The sequence below is a fragment of the Cyprinus carpio genome, chromosome B20 (genome assembly GCF_018340385.1).
Source record: "Cyprinus carpio isolate SPL01 chromosome B20, ASM1834038v1, whole genome shotgun sequence".
NCBI classification, from domain to species: domain Eukaryota; kingdom Metazoa; phylum Chordata; class Actinopteri; order Cypriniformes; family Cyprinidae; genus Cyprinus; species Cyprinus carpio.
In genome coordinates this window covers 10,378,478-10,401,435 of record NC_056616.1, presented here as the reverse complement: position 1 = coordinate 10,401,435, position 22,958 = coordinate 10,378,478, and the positions used below count along the sequence as shown (strand labels likewise).

At 39.7% G+C, this 22,958-nt stretch overlaps 2 protein-coding genes across 2 annotated transcripts; one reads left to right on the top strand and one right to left on the bottom strand.

Moving 5' to 3' along the window:
• The first annotated feature begins 598 nt into the window (after positions 1–598).
• LOC109113391 (insulin-like growth factor-binding protein 3) lies at positions 599–16,700 on the top strand. The gene is made up of 4 exons (XM_019126191.2): positions 599–1,204; positions 6,276–6,559; positions 6,722–6,841; positions 12,760–16,700. The coding sequence occupies exons 1-4, from the start codon at positions 847–849 to the stop codon at positions 12,877–12,879; spliced, it is 882 nt and encodes a 293-aa protein (XP_018981736.1). The 5' UTR covers positions 599–846; the 3' UTR covers positions 12,880–16,700.
• Positions 16,177–19,501, bottom strand: LOC109104741 (insulin-like growth factor-binding protein 1). The gene is made up of 4 exons (XM_019118016.2): positions 19,001–19,501; positions 18,152–18,309; positions 17,489–17,617; positions 16,177–17,250 (listed from the first exon to the last, which is right to left on the bottom strand). Exons 1-4 carry the CDS (start codon positions 19,374–19,376, stop codon positions 17,125–17,127), a joined length of 789 nt encoding a protein of 262 aa, XP_018973561.2. The 5' UTR covers positions 19,377–19,501; the 3' UTR covers positions 16,177–17,124.
• Positions 19,502–22,958: the final 3,457 nt, after the last annotated feature.

Here is a 22,958-nt window from a genome sequence, read left to right as displayed (position 1 = left end):
TTCCAATTAGTTGTATCTCGACCAAATATTGTCTTATCCTAACGAACCATACATCAGTTGGAAAGCCTATTTATTCAACTTTCAGATGATGTATAAATCTCAATTTCAAGAAATTTACCCTTATGACTGGTTTTGTGGGCCAGAGTCACATATTGAATTGTTACTTTATTTGTTTATTAGTAAAAGTGTAGTTCTACTTGAGCAGTTGTTTCAAAAGTTAAAACTGTGACCAGGACACATACTTTCCTACTTTTTATTATTATTATTATTATTATTTGGGCTTCAAGGGAGTTGAATGTGCTCATTTGTATAACACAAGTTCATAGTACTTAGATGGACTTAGATAACAACATAGATGTTGCCTACATGATATGTTGGTTACATTACCTTTGTGGCGTCAACAGGTGTTAACTCGCTACCTTTTTCAGCTTTCCAAATGCTAGTAGGCTAAATGCCTATAATGACCGGTCTAAAAGCCCTCGCAAGATTTCCCTGTTTTCCACCCAGGTCTCTTGTTTTGAATGATTTCATTAAGGATGCGCGCGGTCCCTTAAGACCGAGAGCGGTGACTACATAATTCATACCGAGGGGAGTGACTTAGTGCCCGTGCTTTTGCTGCCTGTATAAAACCTGAAGGTCCACTTAAACTCACTTACAGATGGAGAGATCCAGCCGCTTCATTCACAGTCTAGTCAAACCGACGTGACAGCAGCATTTGAGCCAAAGCACCGCTACTTTCCCAAGGCATATGTTGAGAGCTCAGGCTTTAGTGTAATCATATATCCAGGTGAGGTGATCTGACGCACCGTTTTTCCACGCATCTACCCCCTCCTGCGCTTCGGCTCCATGACGGGACTGTGTGCGCTCTGCCTGACCGCGCTGCTCGCAGCATTCGCCCGGCTGGCTGCAAGCGTCAGCCCAGTGGTCCGCTGCGAGCCATGCGACGAAGTGGCGATGGTGCTGTGTAAACCGCTGCCCCGGGACTGCGCCGAGCCGGTAAAGGAGCCGGGCTGCGGGTGCTGCATGACTTGCCCGCTAACCGAGGGCCAGGCGTGCGGAGTGTACACAGGGCGCTGCGGTACCGGGCTGAGCTGTCAACATCGCCCCGGGGAGAGCAAACCTCTGCAGGCTCTGCTGGAGGGACGGGGCGTGTGTGCGAAGACACCGGACAAAAAGCCCAGCGGCAATCCATCGCACGGACACGGTAAGCGCACAGCACAGCCGTCATTTCACCGTTAGTGTAGCGTATGTGCAGTGTACTATTTATTCAGTGACTTTAATGGGGGCAGAATTTTTGTGAGTGAAAATTAAAACTTTTTGTCACATACCTGCGATTTGTTTAATAAAAGAATAAATAATGACCGGACTTTATGTCCGATACACTGTCGGGCGGCATACTGTTGCTATGGTTACCTCTTAAGGCGAATGAGATTTATTCAGAAGTGCATTCTGACTAACTTGTAATCTAACTTTTTTGTTTACTGAAACGTTGTTAGTAAACATTTATACCTACAAGTAGCTGTATAAGCACACATAGGCTACTGTTTACACATACTTTCTTTTGACAAAAACAGCTTAAACCAGCCTAAAAGATGGTCTTAGCTGGTTCGCGAGCTTGGTTGGGCTAATATATTGGATAAAAATGATAACCAGGTAGACCAGGTAGGACCATTAATCTATTTTAGGATATTTATTTATTTATTTTAAGCAGTGAGGCCTTAATTAGTGACCCCCCCAAACACCCCCCAATTTACAGCCTGTGTGGTGTCTTAAACACTAAAAACTAAAACACATCAAACACTATCCACACGGTTGAGCGTATGGCTTGTGTGTTCAACTGTGTATCAGTGTGAGTTTACGCTGCTGTGTGTAACATGGTTTATATGTTCGCAGGTTAATAATGCTGCTGGTCTTTCTCTCTCTGTAGGAGGGGGGTGGCTTTTCCTCTGACTTTTCATAAGATGCAGCACATACCACACTGCACTCATGCCACAATATAGACATTAGCATCTCTAAACAGGTTTTTTAGGGTTGTGGGTTACTCCAGATAAACAAGATAAGCTACCCGTGTTGACATCCTGATATGTATTTTCTGCATGACAACACATTCTGCTTTTGTTTTTATGGCATTATGCTGGTAATGCATCTCAACAGGTTATTTTCTGCCTGACGAGATATTGTATTTTTAAACATGACTACTGGTAGGTCATCCTGAGCAGGTAGGTCAGAGTTTCAAAACACCGGCATGACGCAGCGACCTCTGGTAACAGGCAGTCGTCATGAAGTCCAGCCACCGAGAGACGGCCCCACACTACTGCCGTTGTTCTCGAGGTTCAGCGCTACAGCAGCCTCTCTATGCTGTTTTATGTGTGTGGTGTGTATGTGTGTGTGAGAGAGAGAGCCAGAGATGGAGAGAGGAAACAGCTCTGTGTATCTGTGTGTGTGTGCACTAAAATTTGGCTTCACCAACCCAATCGTTAAGAATGCCACATTCGTTTATATATAGTCTCTGCAGAAGAGCGGAGATCACCGTTTTGTGAATGATGCTCTCTAGATGTTTACTTGCTCAGGAACTCCGCACTCTCCATTGAGAGGGTCAAGAAACAAGCTAAATGGAAATGATTGGCATAGGATTTCTAACAAAGTAATTTCCTTGCGGGCGAGCTGAGAATAGATCCAGCGGCACCTGTGTCGAAGGTTTTATTGTGCATCACTTAGTATGCATTTATTAGCTTGCACCTAGCCAACACATTCATCCTAGCAAATTCCTTTAAGACAGGGAAGGCTGTGGACCCACACGACCAAAATAAGTAGCGTTCTTGGTCATAACTGACGTCTAGCTAGCTGACTGAATTTGTTTTTATCCTCTCTAGTTATTTGATAGAGCCGCTGTGGTGTGTTGAAGCAATCAAATATGACATTGTCACACACAAAGGCTATTGTTAGGACCCAGAGTCACTTTTAAAAAGCAGTTTGGGGGCGCCAACTGTTTTACAGTAGTGCCTTACCTCATGTTTTCTCCCTCCACTGCCCTTTCATTTGAGCCCATGCTGCTTTTCAGTGCTCTTTTCCCATCATACCACACTTTATGGTAATTACACACTCTGGCCAACCAGAGAGCAGGGCTCCATTGCCATGGTGTGTGTCGCTCCACCCCATGGCTCTGCCACACATGAATTATGATATTTTTGCAGGGCTTGATTGGTCTGGTAGCAGTGTGGCCCAGTGTGATTCTGGGTGGGAACAGTGGTGGAGCAAGAGGAATGAAAGATCATGAGGTTATGAGTTATGACGTTGATTGTGCGTATGCAGTTATATACTTAATCATGCAGATTTCTCAGAAGAGGCGGATTCATTCTCGTCCCGAGCCTTGGTAATGAAATTCTCCTGCCTTGTGCCCAGTCACTCATTTTTACTTTTGAGAAGAAAAACCCTACGTCTGTTTCACCCTCTCATTCACGTTCTACACGTTTTGCCAGAATGATAAATTGTTTGCTCATTTAGGATTGAACAAATAGTGAGGTTGAGTGACTCAAAATGGGCCACTAGGTGCTGGAAAAAGGTTTTACAAAAGTTTACATTGGGGTTAAATTTTGATGTTTTTCCAGTTCCTGAATTAGATGGCCCTCCATTCTCTTCCTCTGTCCTGGATTTGTTTATGTGGAAGGTACAGTGGGTCATGCATGGGAAGCAGGCATCAACATTTTATTAGCAGTCATTATATGCAACCATTACAATTGCTTACCTTGTTCGAGTTGTTATGTTGCAGAAGTTGCTGTTGTTGATGTTGTTGTTTGTTGTTGTTGTTATGATCATCGTCAATGAAGGCATAGTTTAATTCTGGTTTGGAGAGCAGCTTCCATGGCTACAGAGGAGTGTTTGGTGTGCCACAAGTGCGCACTTACTCACATACACACACAGTGAAAATCTGTTTTCACTTAACTCTTCCACTCTGCTGAATCCTGTCCACTATCTCTACAGTTCTTCACAATATTCAGACCTTGTGCACCTTCATATATCTCTCGATGCCAGTCTTTGTCTCTCACTTTCTATATTTAATAGCCCATTTGGTTTGTCTTTCTTTCTAAATATCTTTTTCTCTTCTACTCCAGCTGTTTATTAGTCTCTCATTCCTGCGAGAACTCTGCTTTGTTTTGTTCGGCCAGAGACTGAATATTTATTCAACAGACAAGAGCTGTAAAACCCCAAGAGGACAGCATGTTTAAACAGTGCCATAATTCATCTTCGCCCAGCGCTCTCGCCAGGCATTTGTTGAAGCTGACAAATGCACTTCTTGCTAGACCCTTTACTGGTCAACTGCTTTTACTTGCAGTTGAGAAATTACCATGCAGTTAGTAAAAACAGAAATTAGAGTGCATTTTGGGACATTGTGTCTCAAGTGCTTGCATTTTGTCCACAGTAAATGCCTGCTCAAAGGCATATTTAAAAGAGTGATGAAGTTGTCCTGCGAAATCTGTGCCGGCGATGAGCTCTCTACATTTAGCTTATTGGCAGAGGTTTTCTTATCAAAACGACATACAAGAGCAAATATTTTGTCTGGGGAAATTAAAGGGAATTTGCATCTACTTACTGTATCCTTGCTCCAAACGTGTCAAGTCCTATACGTTATCTACAGATATCTAAGAATGTCCGTGCTGCTTTTTTCCATGAAAGGACAATGGTTGGTGATTGGACATGGTCATGCTTCAAAAGGCACCATAAAAGTAGTCTATATGAGTAGATAAGAGCTTTCTCATCCTCTTCATGTTTCTGCACATTCCAAATTTGCACCTTCATGATACTGTACTGTATATGCAGGAACCAATGGAATTTGTGTATGGTGTCAAGCGTGCTATGCTTTATAAAGAAGTTCTTTCATACTGAAAATAACACTTGTTTTTAATGACATGAGGATGAGTACATGATGACAGACGTTGAACTTTTCTCATAATGGATCTAGTAGTTAAAAGTAAATAATAATTAAGTGAAATAGGGATGTTGATACAAATGCACTAATAATACATCTAAATGTTATTTAGTAGAATAAGTATAGGGTTCACGTATTGAGGAATGGTGTGGGATGAGAGGAAAGGACATCTAGACCACAATGAAGCCACATTTGCATTTAATAGATTTTGTGAGCAGCCACAGCAAAGCTTCAGCTGGGCACAGAGAGGAAAGCATGTGATGTTTGTTGGTTAGACCATCCTACCGGACCATGTTAGTTGAAGGCAGGCAAACGCTCCGTCCTGTAGCCGTATTTGGTTTCAGGTCAGGTGGTCTGTCCTCTGCTTATAACGATTGTAACTTGGTGCACTATAAATACTATCACTCCTCCGCTTCCATATCCCCCTTTCTATATCTCTTTCTCTTCTGCTACTTTTTTCTCTGTGTCTTTCTGATAAGCTTTAACACTTTCTATTGTAAATGTTTGCGTGTAAAAGCAAGTAAAATGCCTATTCTTATGGGGCAGAATCTTAGAATAGAGCTGTTCAGTCTGTAGTCCTAAAAGCTGGAAGACAATGTGCATTTTCTAGCCATGGGTTCCCTCTGGAATTTCCAATGTTTTTTTAGAATAGCGGTTTTTCGATTTATGAGTGAAATAAGGCCTGTGGTAAACATTACTTGCAGCGATTTTAACGTTTTGTTCTACTCGATAAATTACACAGTCATTGCTCAAAACTGAATTTGGAAGCTTCTGGGTTTTTTCAGTCATATATGTTGATAAATAATGACTACAAGTACCACAGGGTTGATGAATCAGACAACAATTGTAGCAACTTACATTTTAAATAAACACAACAACTTCACAATTCTGGTTTTAGGTAGGACTCGATAAGTCTTTTCAAGTAGTGTTAGCCACATTGAACCTTACTACCCTAAACCTAATTCCCAAGGAACCGATGGCGAAATAGCAATCTTGGCTGGCCTACAAATTGATGTCATCAGTGATGTACTCTATATGCTAATAGATGTTTAGGATTATGCTACTTCAGGGCTGTCCAATTCTGCTTCTGGAGGGCTGCTATCCTGCAGAGTTTAGACCAGTCCTCATTAAACACACTTAAACCAGCTAATCTAGATCTTCTAGAACATTCTAGGCAAGTGTATTGAGGAAGGTTGGAGCTAAACTCTGCAGGACACTGACCCTCCAGGAGCAGGATTGGATCCCCTGTGCTATTTTGTTTCATGTGAAAAGATGCAGTTGTATGAATGCTGCTTTTGTTAATAGTAAAATTGTTCATATGTATTAATACACTTATCTTTTGATTCAGATAACCCTGAAGAGGAAGGAGAGGAACATATCTCCAATGATACTAAGGCAACAGGCCCCGGGGGAGCTGAGACAGTCCAGAACACAACAATTGTTTCCGGAGACACGCAGGGAGGGCCAAGGATGGCAGTAGAGCCCATAGATACTATGTCACACACCAAAGAGGAGATGATCAAAAGAGATCAATTGAAGATACGTCAGATCTTTAAAGGGGAACCAGTTTCCAGTGGGGTTCATACAGATATTCACAACTTCAGTCTGGAGTCAAAAAGAGAAACTGAATATGTAAGCACACACAGTTCTTCCGCCAACATGCATTTTTAAGAAAAAGCATGTATTGGAGTGGAGTACATTCTATTCCCATTCTACTTGTTTGCATATCCAACCTCCTCACATGTTTGCAAGTAAGATATTTCCTGTAATTGTGCATTCGCTGTGTGTGTACAGGGCCCGTGTCGTCGGGAGATGGAGAGCATTATGAAGAATTTTAAGATCTCAAATGTGCTGAACCCAAGAGGCTTCCGCATTCCAAACTGCGACCAAAAGGGTTTCTACAAGAAAAAACAGGTAATTACCTTTTACCCGAGTGCCTAGACTTTTCTTTTGCAGATGCTTTTTATTTGAAGTCACTTACTTTGCACCAATTACAGGGCCTATCCCCCATGTGGCTAAGTACCTCGCTCAAGGCGGGAATAGGTGTCCTATTTTTAGACCATACTTACCTGGGATCAAACATGCAACCTTTGTGTAATCAGCCCAGATACTCAAACTATTTTTTTACCACCATCCGTGTACAAGACGATAAGTAACTGTCATGGCAACTGTCACAACAGTATTAGAAAAGTAGGTGGGGGCCTATTTGTATGTGCATGCTGGTTCTTGAAAGTATCTGTTGTTTCCTCAACTGACGGGGTGCATGAGTGAATCTGAACAAAGTGGTTGGTGGGGGCAAATGCAATTCTCGGAAATTTGTGAGTCACCCGCAACCCCCTATTAAGAACATGAGTCAAAAGGCCTTGTCTGAATGGCCCTAATGAGTTTGGGTGAATTTGGAAAACCTCTCTGACAGATACCACAGTGACCCCGGAGGCCTAATGACAACACTGGAGAGATAGAGATGGAAATGTTTCAAAAAAAGGATGAGATTTAGAATCAATGTGAAACATGTGTTGCTTAGGAGCTGCTTCATGCTGAAATACAGAGTATGAAGTCTACCCTGATATGCACACATATACCCACACACACGCTTAATAGCATGTGGTTCCATTGAACATGTAACCCAATGAAGGGACCCTGGGTTTCTGGAGAAAACAGGCTGTGCTCTAGGGCTAAGATCGCAGAGTCAAGAGAAAGTGATAAGTTCAGGTCCCAAGAAACATGTTCTGCACACCCTTGAGGGAAAAGACAAGGGTCTTGCAAATGGTTTGCATGAGTACCTAAGAGAGATTCATAGTGGCACCTGTATCAAATAAAGTTTTGGAGACTGTTCTCATGCTCCAACAGTAAGTGTAGTTGAAAATCTGGCTTTGACATTTTCCAGTCCTGTTCCTGCCCTCTGCCCTCTGTCCATGATTATCTATTTTAAATCCATGTTTGAAAGAAAGGACAGTGACAGGTTAACAATTCAACTAATCAATGTCTAGTGGTTTTACAGCTCAAGCAAAAGACAAACCGTATACTTGAGCACAAACAACATAAATTAAAACCATACCACATCCTTTCATGTATCTGGCTTGCACAAATATAGTTTAGTTTGTTTTGTAAAATCAAACCCCTATGCTTAGATCTCTGGTAATAGTAGAAGAACATCTGTATGACAGGCTGTGTCCACACATGATGAAGATCAAGCTGATCAGATTCCCCTCCGACTGACTCCAACTGAAATTTCTTTGCTTCCATCATGGTGATTTAAGCCGAAGCCTAAGTCTTGGTCGACCCTAAGATTACAGTCATTCATTTTTATTTTGGCATCAAAAACAAACATGCACAAACTCCTGTGCCATACATACTCACACAAGTGAACTGTAGATGTCCTGGATGCCTTCGGGGGTCCCTACACTCCCCGGAATAAGATCTGTAATGGGAGCGTTTGTATATGTATGTGGGGGTATGTGTGTCTGAAGGCCATACCTGGGGAGAGCAGAGTCCAATCCATGCTAATTTTAGCCTTGATTATATGAATTGGCTCAGTGTGTTAGTGGAGGCCAGGCATGCCGGCCCCAGCGCCGCCAACCCCCCTCTACACTTCCCAATCCAGATGCATCTCTCACCCAGGTTACTGTACTCCTGCGCTGGGCTGGAGCAGTGCTCGGCCCCCTCATCTACTGGCTTCCCTAGCTCTCCCAGGGCCAGGCAGTCCACTTAAGCTCTCATGCTGAATAGGATCGGGGTGAGAGACTAGAAGAGAATGCCAGGCATGCTGGGAATGATCCAGGGTGTGCACGCTTCCACTCAAACACCAATACACAGATATGGTCACCCATGCACCAAATACATACAGTACACATATTTCATACTACACTTTGCAAAGACACAGGCCCTGGGGCAGCTTCTATCCCAAACAGCATACTTCCTAACAGACACAAACACACATGCATACACTGCTCGTATAGTTTTGCAAAGAAAACAACCACTGTTCTGATTCACATGCAGCATATTGTGTATGTGCGTGTGTGTGTTTGTGTGTGTGTGTGTGTGTGTGTGTGTGTGTATGTGCGTGTGTGTGTTTGTGTGTGTGTGTGTTTTATGAGTTCGTGTTTACCCTGTGGCTGCTTTTAATGCCCTTCCGCCTTCCTGCTGCCCATAAGGGCATCATTATGGGCCAACGTTGACTAAGTCTTGCTTTGTGACACACACACACACACACACACACACACACACACACACACACACACACACATATATATATATATATATATATATATATATATATATATATATATATATATATATATATATATATATATATACAGTTACACAGACATATATACACATAGTCTCTTTCTCCCGCTTTTACATAGATGTCCATTCACAACACAGGTCTGTTGTGTTGCAACCTCTACCCCGTGTACCCCGCACCCTACTTATGCCATTCTGTCTTTCTCTGATACAGACACATACACACATATATGAGTAGACATGCAGTAATCAGTCATCAGTCATGCCACTATGCGTTTTGAGGGTATGTACAGTATTGTAATATGTAATGTTCTTGACTCTCTGGTCATATGGAACTGGACATTAACTATGTTGTTATGTGGAGAAAGATTTGGGACTAATTCAATTCACTCGGGGGCAGCAAATAAATAGAAATTGTGCGTTCAATGTTGCTCATTGCATCAGTTGAGAAAAAAACAAAACATTTATTTACATTAAAATATCACTTTTATTGCCTGGTTAGGACACTGTGGTACAGTGAAATACCTAGCTTTAGTCATTATTAGTCCCCCTTACATCAAACAGAAAGCATCCTGTGTGCCTGTACAGTCTGAATGGAACATTCCCATAATACATAGCTGCTCAGCACCGAGTAGTTTCCTGCAGGGCTTAATTTGTGCCTGAACAAGCAGGATCTGGATCCACCTCCTCTGAAGCTGGATCCAGCACCTATTATAGTGGATCCCCCACCTTATACGCCCCTGCAAGAAATTGATGCAATGACCATATGTTTGATGAATAAGCAAGTATAATATTAATGTGGTTGATAACTTGCAATATTAAAAAGTACAAAAGATAACCATAATTCATTAATTATTAGGAAAGGCACTTTTATATCTAATGCGCGTTTATAAGCAAGATTGTAACGCACGTTTTTAATTTATTTCATACCATTTATTTATTCCAGTCCGAGTTCCGGGACTTCATAATTTACAAATTAAGCACTGGAGCCTTCCTGTACACTCATTCTTTCTCTTTTGTTCAGATGCAGACAAACTCGTAACCAAACAAATAAAAAGTCTAGTGATATGTTACTTATTTAGTCAAATACAAATGTTTGTCATAACAAAAAAATCAAGTGGGTGTGGAGACAATTGAAATTAAAAGGATGAGTGTAGCATTTGAAGCAGCCCCTTGTAGAGGCCAGGTTTCATTCCCAGACTGCTCTTGTTCTGCTTGAGGTATTTTAATTTGCTACCCTTCCAATAAAACACCTCCTTATCTCCCCTTCACTCTCAAACTCTCTTTCTCTCTGACTCATCCACTCCACAAAGTCTGTTTATCTTTCTTTCATTCTTTCTTTCTAGTTTGTTACCTCCTTCTTTCCCCTTGTGTCTGAAAGAATAAATTTTCACTAATGAATGTACCACATGAGGATGTGTGTGTGTGTCGGTGGGTGTGAATGTTTGTTTGTGTGTGTATGTGTGTGTTTGTTTTTGCCTGTGTAGTATAATAAAATAGGCTCCAGATGACTTTGAGTCTATGCCAGTTTTCTTAAAATAGACCTAGAAGCCCTTTAACAGTCCATGGCAAATATATTAGCTTGGTCAAATTTAACTTCAACAAATTTAACATGAACATAAAATCACAGTTTCATCAGCAGCAGGCTGACAGAAACATGCATTTAAACCTCTCATAAAAGCAAAACTTGGTTGTATGTGTATGTTTATGAATTTTGATATTCACAAGTTGACAAAACTTGCATGTAAAAATAATCAGCAAATGCAAACACACTGCAGATCATTTTACAGTACAGTATGTGTGTGTGTGTGTGTGTGTGTGTGTGTGTGTGTGTGTGTGTGTGTGTGTGTGTACACCTTGCTGTGTCCGTTAAATTCCCCTAAACCACAGAAGACAGTTTGTTTGATGCACTTAATTTTTTATATTTCTCATAAACACATAAACACACTCACTGTGAGTGGCAGGCATGCATTCTTTCAGCTTAGATGTGATATTTGTTTTGCACATATCTCTAACTCACTGCCAAAGGAGAGAAAGACAAGCACGAGAGAAACATGCTACACGCAATAACTACACTCAGCCATGAGATAGGCCCAAGCATGTTTTGATATTCAATGTGACATTCGTTCTTAGTTGTTGTAATGGTAAAACATTTAAAGTTATAGCCTATTCATTTGTTAAAGATTTAAAAAATTTAGATAAATTTAGTAAAACTTATACAATCATTCTGTTTGAGGGATCCATATTAGATAGCACATACACAGACATGTTCATCGCAATTAAGAATATCTTAAGTTAGCTAATCAAAAGAGCTTTTCTTAACTAGCTTTTGCAAGTGCTAAGCTAGTAGACTAAGTACTGTATGTTCAGTTTTGATACAAAGGCTTAGCATGTGCCTATTTCATCCTTGTCCAGTGTTTGCGCTATTTCTCTGCAAAAGGTATGAGCAATAAAAATGTCTTTGTACTCACACAAGTGCAGGCTTCTGTTGTTGTTGATGTTTCCAGTAGTTTATTGCTGATGTTATTATTGTTCCATCTCTTTTTCTGTTGTTCTTGTGCAAGAAAAATCAAGCGAGTTCTATACTGATGATGACACATTTATGTACACATTTTTCACATACAACCTAGTGTGCATGTAAAAATGTGGAAAAAGCTGATAGCTTTCTAACCAAAGGCTTACTAAAAACACAAAAAATGGGAAATGTTTAATTTGAACATTAGCTTCTGTAATGTAATGTTAAATGTAAGGTATCACTTCATCATCATTAAGACGATATACACTGTAAAACGATCTTCTTTTCTATAATTTCAGGCACAGTATAATGTTTTTAACACATACATTAGCATGTAGCATTAGCATACGCAAATAGTTCGACACAGATTGTGCGTGAAACATTTGACACAAATGCACTAGAAAGATTCATTCTTGTCCAATGTCTGTGCCTTTTCACTTCAAAAGTTGTGTGATAAAAATGACTTTGTACTCATTTAAAATAGAATTAGTGTTCTGATGATAAAATTTGCATTGCACACAGTACGCATAACCTAGCATTCACGAAAAAAAATAAAATAAATAGTAAATAAAAAGTATACTTTGGGCTTATCAATTAAATTTTTTGTCTCAGCCAGTAGAATTGCTTTGAGGTCCAAGAGGGATAGATCTTTGTGAGGGGATATTAGGATTCACATAAAAATAATAAAAATAAATAATTACACCCTAAAAATTTAAATTGACACTCCCCAAAAGCCGTTGAATAATTCACACACTGAATATAAATTAAATGGGATTTTTATATAGTTGTGCAAATTATATATATTTCAACAGATTTCACTTGCTCTGTCCCTCTTTTGCTTCCATACTTCCCCTTAAATCCCCTCTGGCATTCCTTTACCCCAATCTCTCTCCCTCGTTCTCTCTCTGGCTCTAGTATCCGTGTTACTCGCTCTCACCTAAGTGCAATGCGATGAGAAATGTGTTTATGCCACTGTCTCTTCCATTTGGAGCATGTTGTCTGTTTTGCATATACCCGTCCAAATATCATATGGTTATGCATTCTCTTCCTGTCTCACCCACTCTCTCCGCAGTGCCGTCCATCCAAAGGGCGCAGAAGAGGCTACTGCTCGTGCGTGGACAAGTATGGACAACCCATACCCGGCTACGATGGAAAGGAGAAAGTCCACTGCATTAACATGGAGACAAAGTGAAGGGAAGATAGAGGCAGAGCGGTGGAAACAGGGAGACAAAGAGAGATATCTCCCCTGAAGAACTACATGAATACAAATTCAAAAGTGCTGTCCCAAAGCTGACCTCCCACTTGTATGCTGAGGCATGGACTCACGTGACCAGAACCTCACTTTACACTTCAGGAGAGTAGGGAGAACGAGAAGAGGAGACAGAGAGCGTGTCATGTCTTCAGTTTTGGACTGTATCCTGAGAGGGAAGTGTGAACATAGTCAAAAGTACAAGCAAATTTTAACTCCGTAATGGCACACTATGTCTGAGCAAATGTACTCTTGTGTACATGAGGGAGGTTGTGTACTTGTTCAGTCTCTCTCTTCTGCTACAGCGTGTATTGCTCTCTGCCAGCGGCTCTCTCTAAGTCCTACTTCCGGTTTCTGCCCTCCTGGTGTAGGGTCGTTTAAACTGGGCATGCTCAGTGGCACTAGGCGGCTCCAGCCATAGACTCCATCTGAAGCACAAGCACTTCATGCACTTTGGCCCCTCCTGAACATATACTCCAGCCTGTCACTAGGCTAACAGATAGATAAAACAATTCGACCAATTGTAAACGATTCTATACCAGGACATATTTAGATGAACGCCCCTTTTGTTTATATTATCTTACATCGGACGCAGAGCTCTTAGCTTGTGTTGTCGGGACAGCACTGATATGCTCCGCGTGGGCATTATCTCACTTTCAAAACATCATGAAGCACTTTGATTGTTGCTCCAGTCGTTGACTATCATTGTCCATCACATTTCTAAGTCTTTGCTGAAAGCATGTATTTTGCGCGAAATCCTGTTTATGGGTTTGAATGTAACCGTAACTCTACAGTGCCCTGAATTACCGCTGCGAAATCGGTGTAGCTATGGCAGTTTGTGAAATCGATGCCTTAACAAAACCCATGTGGAAATGTGTCGCAGGTGTTTTCGCCCTCTGCCTCTCTAAAAATCCATATCGATCGCCCCAGTAGAAAAGCTACAGGCTAACATGGTGGCCATGTTGGATAACCAGGGCTAGTGTTGTTGTCTCAAAACTGACCTCCTGAGAAAAGACTTGAAAGGTGGAGGGTGCCAGAGAGGTAGCCCACACGTTAGCTTATTAGCATAGCGTCGACAAAAAGCTCACCCCTTTCCCAAACAGCTAAAGAAAAGACAAACAAAAATATTTGGTGCTACACCTTATCTGACTTGATTATGGGGAAAGAGCACACGAGTGTGCTAAGCTATTAGCCCTTCCTTAACTTGTAATTTTGTCTTGTGAAAGATTTTTATATGAATATATATTTTGTTTCAGGCCAGCTAAAGAGGCATGTGAACTTTATGCTATAAAGATTATTTATCCAAGAAAGAAATATAAGCTGATCCAAACTTTGTCTTTGAGAAAAATTCAGTGACCCGTTGATTGCACAGTAGTGAAACATAGAACTCAGCATATTTTTGGGAATATAATCACTAAAGTCTTTTGTTTTAGTTTTAGCTTTGTTGTTTATCTACAGTGCGGAGTACGATGTGTCTTTTGTTAGCTTAGCGAAGATGCTGTCCTTGAATCGTTTTGTGTAAGGTTTAGTTTAAATCTTCAGGTTATGTAGGCCTTCTAAGGTATGAATTAAGCTAAATCTAAGCTTAACTTTAGCTAACCTAAGCTAAACTAAGCTAAAGTAAAGTGAACGCTAAGATTCAGTAAAGCTGAGGCCAAGCTTCTGTTTCAAAGAATATCAAGGTCAATGTTCAAGCTAGTTGATCTTCAAGAAAGCTTGCCACCCTCATTCTGTGCAATGCCAGGGTCTCTCACCCGCAAGTCACTTTTAAAGATCCCTCCGTTCACGGGTAATTGCTTTTTTTTTTAAATTTTGGTTCTTTAAAAAGCTTTTTATGTTACTAAACTAGAAATTATACAGCTATCACTTTCTTCAAGAAAGGAAATGTTTTTGTTCAAATATAATTGTATTTCATGCCTTTTTTTAATAAAAAAAATGTAAACACTATTTTATTTACACGATGACAGACTGTAATTTCACAACTTTGAGGGGATTGTTCACCCTAAAATGACAATTCTGTACATTTTGTCAGTGGAGTCTATTGTTGTTCAACTGTTGTCAAGAGCAACTGACAAAAGCAGTTTTTCAAAATATCATCTTCCACAAAATAAAGAAATGCTGGTTTGGAATGACACAAGGGTGAGTAAATGACAGATTTTTGTCATTCATGGGTGAACTACTCCTGAAGTATGCAGTTCGGATTTGTTTTTAACATATGGAGGCCATTCATTCATTTTAGATAAGGTGACTAGTGTCACCGTCAAGAGTTTCAAAACAATGGTTCTTTCACAGAAAGCTTATATGTTAGCTACAGTAATTTTGTCATTAGTATAACAGAGTGCCGGGGGCAATGGAGATTTAAAATCTCGTGTGTAACAGGTCAACATCTTTGAACCGCTTCATTTCACACTCTAGCTTGAGCCCCACGCAGGTCATTACTCCTCAAATCTACACACAGAGACCCCATTCACATTAGCATAGTTATTCACTTGTCCTAGCAATGTCAGCGCAGGCAATTCTCAAAAAAGAAGCTGCGATGCCACAATTCATGAAATGAAATCGCTCATATACATGAGGTCAAACACTCAGGAAGGTACTCTTTTTTTTTTTTTTTTTTTTCCAATTTATTTTAGGTGTCCATGAAAATACTAATTGTAAAACCACAAACAAGGTGTTACAATTGTGTTTGTTTGCTACTAATCGAGTAATTTAGACACCCCTAATGTCAAGCAGGGATGGATTATTTCAATGAAGCAACTAAATTTCGTCTCCTGCGGTTTACAAAACTGAGATTAAGGTGTAAAGGGTGGTGCCACGGAGGCTGGACATCAGGAAAAAGGGGGGAGGGGGGTACTGCTGGCCGGCCAGCACAAACACAGCCCAGGTCAAAGGCACCGTAGAGAGAGTGGAGCCCGGTTCCCCAAAATACTGAGCTGAAATTAGTCCGCCTCATTTGAGATTACCACGATAAGGACACACATATGCGCGCACACATATGGTTCTGCCTGCAGGCAGTTTTAAATATAGACAAGACAGAACATAATCAAGCTTGGCAGGAGAAATCGAGAAAGAAGTGGAGTTTTTTTGCACTTTGTGGTTTTTGTTAACCAGCTTCTCGTTATGTTCAGGTGTTGTTGTTTTGTCCTGACATTACTAATTGAGTTTGATTCAATCTTGCTTCATAGTTCACTGCAGCTTCTCGTCTGACCCGAGGGCGAGTTTAAACGGCTGACACTGAGGTGCTTGTAAATATGATTTATTAAATAGTTCTTTTTTTACCCACAATGACTTACAATTACAAACCATGAAAAATATATTATACACATGAGCAACTGCTTTGGAGTGAAGCAACGTCTGGATCTCTTTTCCTCATCACTTAAAAAAATAATAAATGGACCACAGTATTAGACAACACAAGTATGACCGACAAATACAGTAAGACTGTAATCTCACTTTGATCATACAGACAAGCAATTTACAAACACTTGATTAATAAAAAATCTTAATTTAAAAGAGAGGTAGGAACAGGCAGGTACCCGTTTCAAAGCTGTGAAAATCAATACTCTTGCATGTAAAAAACACAGAATTGTGGGGAAAAAAGATTCCCACTTTTATGCCCATCTAATCTCAATATTTATAAACAAAAACAGAATTCATTAGTAAAATATGATAATAATAATAAAAACATATACAGTATAAAAATATGGCAATGTATGGACAGTGACAAAGAGGTTTGGTCATGCAGTGCTTTTTTCCATATCAGTCCTTTCCAGCAAAGCAAGCCTGAAGGAAATTTAAGACGAGACACAGTCATCTATATACAGCAAATATACAGATTTACACCATACAAAAACATGTATAAGGCATAAGGAATAAATATTCTTATCCAGATATCGAAATGAATACATTCAGTTTAAATAAATAAGTATGGGTACTTCATGTAAAATACATATTCATTTTCTTTACAGAAAAATAGATCTTTTTCTTTTTTGTTGAGTTTAGGGAGTTTACCAATCAAAAACAGTGTACCTGAATTAAATACCACCACTAACAATAAATAAATACTAAGATATTTTTAAAAAATATAATGATAAAAATCAGTGGTATGATATGTATGTGTGTGAGAGAGACAGATCAGTGGTTGAGCACTTCAGATCCCCCAGCATGTGTGTGTGTGTGTGAGACAGATCAGTGGTTGAGTTCCTCGGGACACTCGGCATCTGCTGGCAGGTCACTTGATCCAGGAATCTTCTTCCCGTTCCAGGATGACACACACCAACACTTCCCCCTCTGGCCATCCAGAGATGATTCACACTGCGGGGAGAACGAGACAGAGAGAGAGGTTATTTCATTCTCTAGAAACACAAGCTTGCATGCACAGCCTAGTTCTCAGTGGAGTGTGGTTCTAACACTCGGCCATCACACATATATCATCGTGTTGAAGAATATCACACGTTAAGCTTTAGATACCGACACACAAACTCTCAATGTGAAATCAAGATGTTAGGTGGTTTCTGTAACAGATACTTGCACACAAGACTCTTCTTCTTACCTGTTTGACTTTGTAGTGACCGTGTTTGTCACAGTTTGGAAGGTAGAACCTGGTCATTTTGTCTCCCAGTTTCTGCTGTGATTTAGTGATCTTTTCGAGGGCTGTCTGCAGTTCAATATGACAAGGACCCTAGAAAGACAAAATATATATATTAAGAAACACTTTTCAAATATTTCTAAAAACATTAACATTTATTTGAATAATATTTTACAAATTGTTTCAATTGTTTAGGAAATTATTTTTAACAAAAACTACTACTAATAATAAGTATAATTGGTGGTTGTTGCTAAACTACTTTTACAACAACTACTAATAATAATGATTATTGTTATAAACATAATCAATAATAATTGTTTTATTTGTTATTTGAATATAATTATGCCAGTTTTTTTATTTTTATTTAATAATCTCGGGTTACTGTTATTATTATTTACAACCTCAAGATCATTTATTTTGGGGGGTATATATATAGTGACTAAATATAGTCACTCTTAAATGCAATTGCTTTGAAAATGCATCAAATTATGCATCCCCCCCATAAAGCATATACGAAAAAAAATTCAAGAAACCTTCTACTGCCCTCTAGTGGCCGCAAGTTGTACCAGAGTCTCATTTTAAAAAGCCTTTACGCATATCCATAAAACCGAGGCGCTTTAGACTCACCAGTTCTACGAGTTTCTTGCGTATTGCGTTGCCTTTGGCCTTCATGCTCTCTTTAGCAGTGATGACCCGCGGGTCGAAGGGCTTGCCGTGGCCGGGCACGAACACCGTTGAGCCGCCTTCGTTCACTGCTGTCGGCCCGTTGTGTGACTCCGGGAGATCTGAAAGAAAAGGAAAGGACAGAATTATTGGAGGGATTCCGGGAGCCTTGAACAGACTTTAGTTAACGTAATTTTCCATTTTTAATTGTCTCTTCAGAATGCTACATACAGGTTTTAACTTTGTTTTTAAACGTTTCTGCTAAAGACCGATAACTCAGTCAGAGCTCATAGTTTCACTTGTCGCCAAAAAAGGGCGCTAAATGAACAGAATCGCTAGAGGACGTAACCATAACAACGGAACGTCTCTCACGCGCTTTCCGCCGAGATTCTTTTTCACCGGTAAATCGACACATTGTGACAAGGCTCATCTTTTGTAGCCTATTACTTTCTTTATAAATTTACATACCACAAAACTTTGTGTTGTTTTTTTAAAGAAAGTTTTTGTTGTTGCTGTTGTTGTTGCTAAATATAATTGACGTTTGCGTCAATTTGCATTGCGCTATAGGAACCTCGACAGATTTACATTTAATAACTAATAAAGCAGATATTATATAGATATGAATATTCTTTTTTAAAACTTTAATTGCATTACAATAGTCGATTCTATAGTTCGCTATATTTATTATATATCTAAAAATATCCAAGTGACTTGTTAACGCTGATGAAATCTCGCCAAAGGTTGAATCAGCGAGATGATGCAATGAACTCTCAGGACGCAGAGCTACGGCGCAGTCTTATTAAACGCTGGTACCTGGCGTGTTGTCGCTTTGGTTCTGGTCAGGCTCGGGGGTCTCAGTGCACACCCCGTGTCCTCGGGTGAGCGCATGCAGGGGCCGGGCTTCTCCAGGTTTGGGCAAGCAGCGGAGCCCCGAGCCGCAGGGCGCAGTGTAGATCCCGCAGGAGTCGCCTCTCTTCAGTGCGCAGGCGAGGCAGCAGCCGCAGCCCGTCTCTTTAAGCACCTCCTCACAGCTGGCATCCACCGCAGGACACTCAGCCAGCCGCTCCGGGGAGCACGGGGCGCAGCGGATAGGTTCCTGTCCAACCACTGGAGAAGCCCGGAGCCCCGGCGCTGAAAGGAGTGCGCTGAATGCTGCCGCCCAGAAAAAGTTCAGAAGCAGTCTGTTCATCCCAAAGCAAGGATCAGAATAAATAGATAAATAAATAAATATCAGCTGAAGTGAAATGAGGAGTTCCTCGCAGGCTTTTCGCTATCTAAAATGACTAGCTCTCTCCGGGTCGCCTCGCGGTATTTATACGCGCACTGGGTCCCGCTGACACGTACATGTTTGACGCATTGGCAATATCAATGATTTCTTAAATGATCCCCCTCTGTTCCTATTGGCTGGTGGAGATCCAGTCCGAGGTGTTCCCTTGAACACAGCGCGTAAAAAATGCGTCACTGTTTGTGTCGGAACATAATGTGTATAATAGTGAAAACGTGCGCTTAGGCTACCCCAAAGCATCATGTCGGAAATAACAATAATAAGGCGTCTTCTCCATAGATTCAATCCAGCAAATCGGTATTTGTAGACTAAATACGAACTGTGTTCTTTATGAAATGAAACTCATTTACATTTCAGGACATCAGGGCATTCAGTGTTTATTATCCACAATGTGCTTCTTGTTAGAAATGCTTAAAAATGGAAAAACAAAACGTTAATAAGATTTAATATAAAATAAGCTTTGTTTGTTTATTTGTTTAAACAGTATATTATATATATATATATATATATTTATTTATTTATTTATTTATTTATTTTGTGAAAATTCCTTATTCATGAATGCAAATTCACTAGGCTATTAGAAAACGTTTAGTTTAACCCTATTAGTTAAACCAGGCAGTAAAATAATAATGAATTTGAACTCGTTTGAACTATATTCCGCAACCTCATTCTGGACCATCGTTCATTTATGATCCAATCATTCATTCATTACAACAAAAAGTGAAAGTATGCCTATGTCTAAACTAATTTTCTATGCAATTTTGATAGACTGAAGAATACGCTATTCAGGTTCATGTTTTGGGTTTTCTGAAGCTGAAGAATTGAGTAATGCAATTTGTGATTAATTTTAGGACAGGGCGAACCAAGCTCATCACTCATTAATTTCCCTCTTGGAAACTCTTATACAACCAATTTCTAATGCCAAACTGTCGCGTCCCATTTCTTTGGTCTGGGATTCATTTTGACGCGTTTATTCGGCGCAGTAACGAGATGACACCGCGCGCTCCTACATCTCTGTGGCACCGCGTGCACTCGCATTGTGGTACGTGACCTCACTCAGGTCAGGACGGGACCCCGTTTTGGACAGCTCGAGACTACCTCTATTGTCATTGCCCCTTTCCTTAAGACAATAATAGCCGCGCGGGAAAAAAAGACATGGCCAGCTACACGTCTCCTCCTCTCCTCGACGCGCGTCGCGAGTCTTTTGTCGCGCTTTCGCCACGGAGTTTATGAATGGGATACAGGATGTAGCACTCAGCTGGGGAAGGGTGCTTTAATAATGTGTCAACCGCGGGCCTCTCAAATGTCTCTGAGGGGAGTTTTGTGAGATCATATGATCCACGCAATTGTCTTGCGGAGTTGCATTGGGTTTTTTTTTTTTGTTTGTTTCCTCAGCGCGTGGAGTTTCTCTCGTCTATGGTTTCTCTGCGTGTCATGTGATAGAGTTGTCCGTTCACGCGCGTGTGAAAGCTCGCGTATCTGCTGACGGAGATAAAGAGGTACGCGCGTCATACCGGTAACAGTACCTACTCTACTCCTTTAACAAAAACCTCAGGTATGAATGCCAAGGATTCATTTAGAATGTTGTCAGACTATATAGGAGATTTTTAGTGTGTAAAAATAGTTTTCTACAAAGCCTGCAGTTGTTATTAAGCCATATAAAAATAATACCTATAAATGAATAACAAATAAACACATATAGCATCTCCTTCTCTCTCTCTCTCTCTCTCTCTCTCTCTCTCACACACACAATGTCTGGATTCTTTATGTCTGGATTTATATATATATATATATAAAACTAAAAATACTCCTAATCACATGAAGAGTTCAGATGCAAATGCCATTTGAAATTTTCTTTAGCATTTTTTATCAGGCTCCAAATGTTTATGTTTATTTATTTCACTTTAATGGCAATAAAAAATTAAAGTGAAAATTACTGAACCTACACATAGTAGCCTGATAAAAATGCTAATTTTAGAACTGAACTCTAATTTCTGAACTCTTCAGGCACACACACACACACACACACACACACACACACACACACACATATTATTTATTTATTTATTTATTTATTTATTTATTTCACATTCTACCCCAAGAAAATGCTTAACGTGCAACTCAGCGCGTTGCATTCATATTCTGGGCTATATTTTGCTTGTCTGTAAATGGTATATGCTTTATTAATAAGGTTTGTATTGAACTTGGTCCCCCAAACTGCCAAATGAACTCGTTTCAGAATGTCCCGTTTATCATTAGGAAGACCACTATCCTGTGACCAATGTGTTTTTATAAAGTCATTAAGTCAATTTTGACTTTTTAAATTTACAATTTTGTTTTTGTAACTTTTTCCAGCCGCTGGAAAGTTACAATTTTAAGTTATAATTTTTATCTCGTAATTATGACTAAAGTATATCATAATTTTGACTTTTTAAGGCATTTTTTTTCTTACATGGCAGAAATGGGCTTCCATACATCACGGGTGAGCAAATGTGTTTTTTTCTTTTATCTCGAACTCACTTAAGCAAAAATATCTCTGTGTCCTCAGTAATAAAGCACTTCCAAATCAGAGTCTGACCGTTGAGAAGTAGGCTGCAAAATTATCATCATAGACATTAGTGACCACCAACATGAGAAACTTAGACATTTGCATGGTTATTGCATGATAAAGAAAGAAAATTATGTAACATGAGGATGGTATTATCAAAAACACATCTTCCCCTATAATATAATGAATTAAAAATCCACTTAAAAAAACGTGTGTGTGTGTGTGTGTGTGTGTGTGTGTGCGTGCGTGCGTGTGTGTGTGTGTATAATTTTGACTTTTTAAGTCATTAATTTTTTTTTTTTTACGTGGTGGAAATGGGCTTCCATAGTGATGCAACAATTTTTGGTGCTCAATTATTAATAAATATGCATTTTAAAATATAATTCATTCCTGCGATGCAAAGCTGATTTTTCAGCATCATTACTCCAGTCATCAGTGTCACATGATCCGGTAACACTTTAGAATAAAGTTTCTTACTTACTATATAACTAATAAGGAATTATTGAAGAACTAACAGGTAATTGTTCATTAACACTTAACTCACTACTGTTAACTAGTAAGGAAGATATGTTAATTAATCAGTATGTAATACAATTTTATGAATGTGTTAAGTAACAGTTAGCTAATCATTATGCCTCATCAGCATAAACCACATTACCATTAATTCAATTTCTGTATGTAAGGCAAAGCCTGAGGAAAAGTGAAAATACAGGTAACCAATTAGTAATTAATAAAGAATAATCAAATAATTCTGCAGGACTTATTTCGAACCTGAAACATTAGGCTTATTCTAAAGTGAAAATATAGGGAACCCATTAGTAATTAATTAATAATTATCAAATAATTCTGCAGGACCTATTTCAAACATGAAACAGTAGGCATATTCTAAAGTGAAATTATAGTGAACCCTTTAGTAATTAATAAAGAATTATCAGATA

What these genes read in the sequence shown, in the direction of transcription:
- LOC109113391 (XM_019126191.2), top strand. Translation starts at nt 847, where the DNA reads ATGACGGGACTGTGTGCGCTCTGCCTGACCGCGCTGCTCGCAGCATTC. An exon ending in CAATCCATCGCACGGACACG is followed by an intron (nt 1,205 to 6,275) that starts GTAAGCGCACAG and finishes CTTTTGATTCAG; the next exon opens with ATAACCCTGAAGAGGAAGGA. An exon ending in GTTTCTACAAGAAAAAACAG is followed by an intron (nt 6,842 to 12,759) that starts GTAATTACCTTT and finishes CTCTCTCCGCAG; the next exon opens with TGCCGTCCATCCAAAGGGCG.
- LOC109104741 (XM_019118016.2), bottom strand. Translation starts at nt 19,376, where the DNA reads ATGAACAGACTGCTTCTGAACTTTTTCTGGGCGGCAGCATTCAGCGCA. An exon ending in GCAAGAAACTCGTAGAACTG is followed by an intron (nt 17,618 to 18,151) that starts GTGAGTCTAAAG and finishes TTGTCTTTCTAG; the next exon opens with GGTCCTTGTCATATTGAACT. An exon ending in GTCACTACAAAGTCAAACAG is followed by an intron (nt 17,251 to 17,488) that starts GTAAGAAGAAGA and finishes TTCTCCCCGCAG; the next exon opens with TGTGAATCATCTCTGGATGG.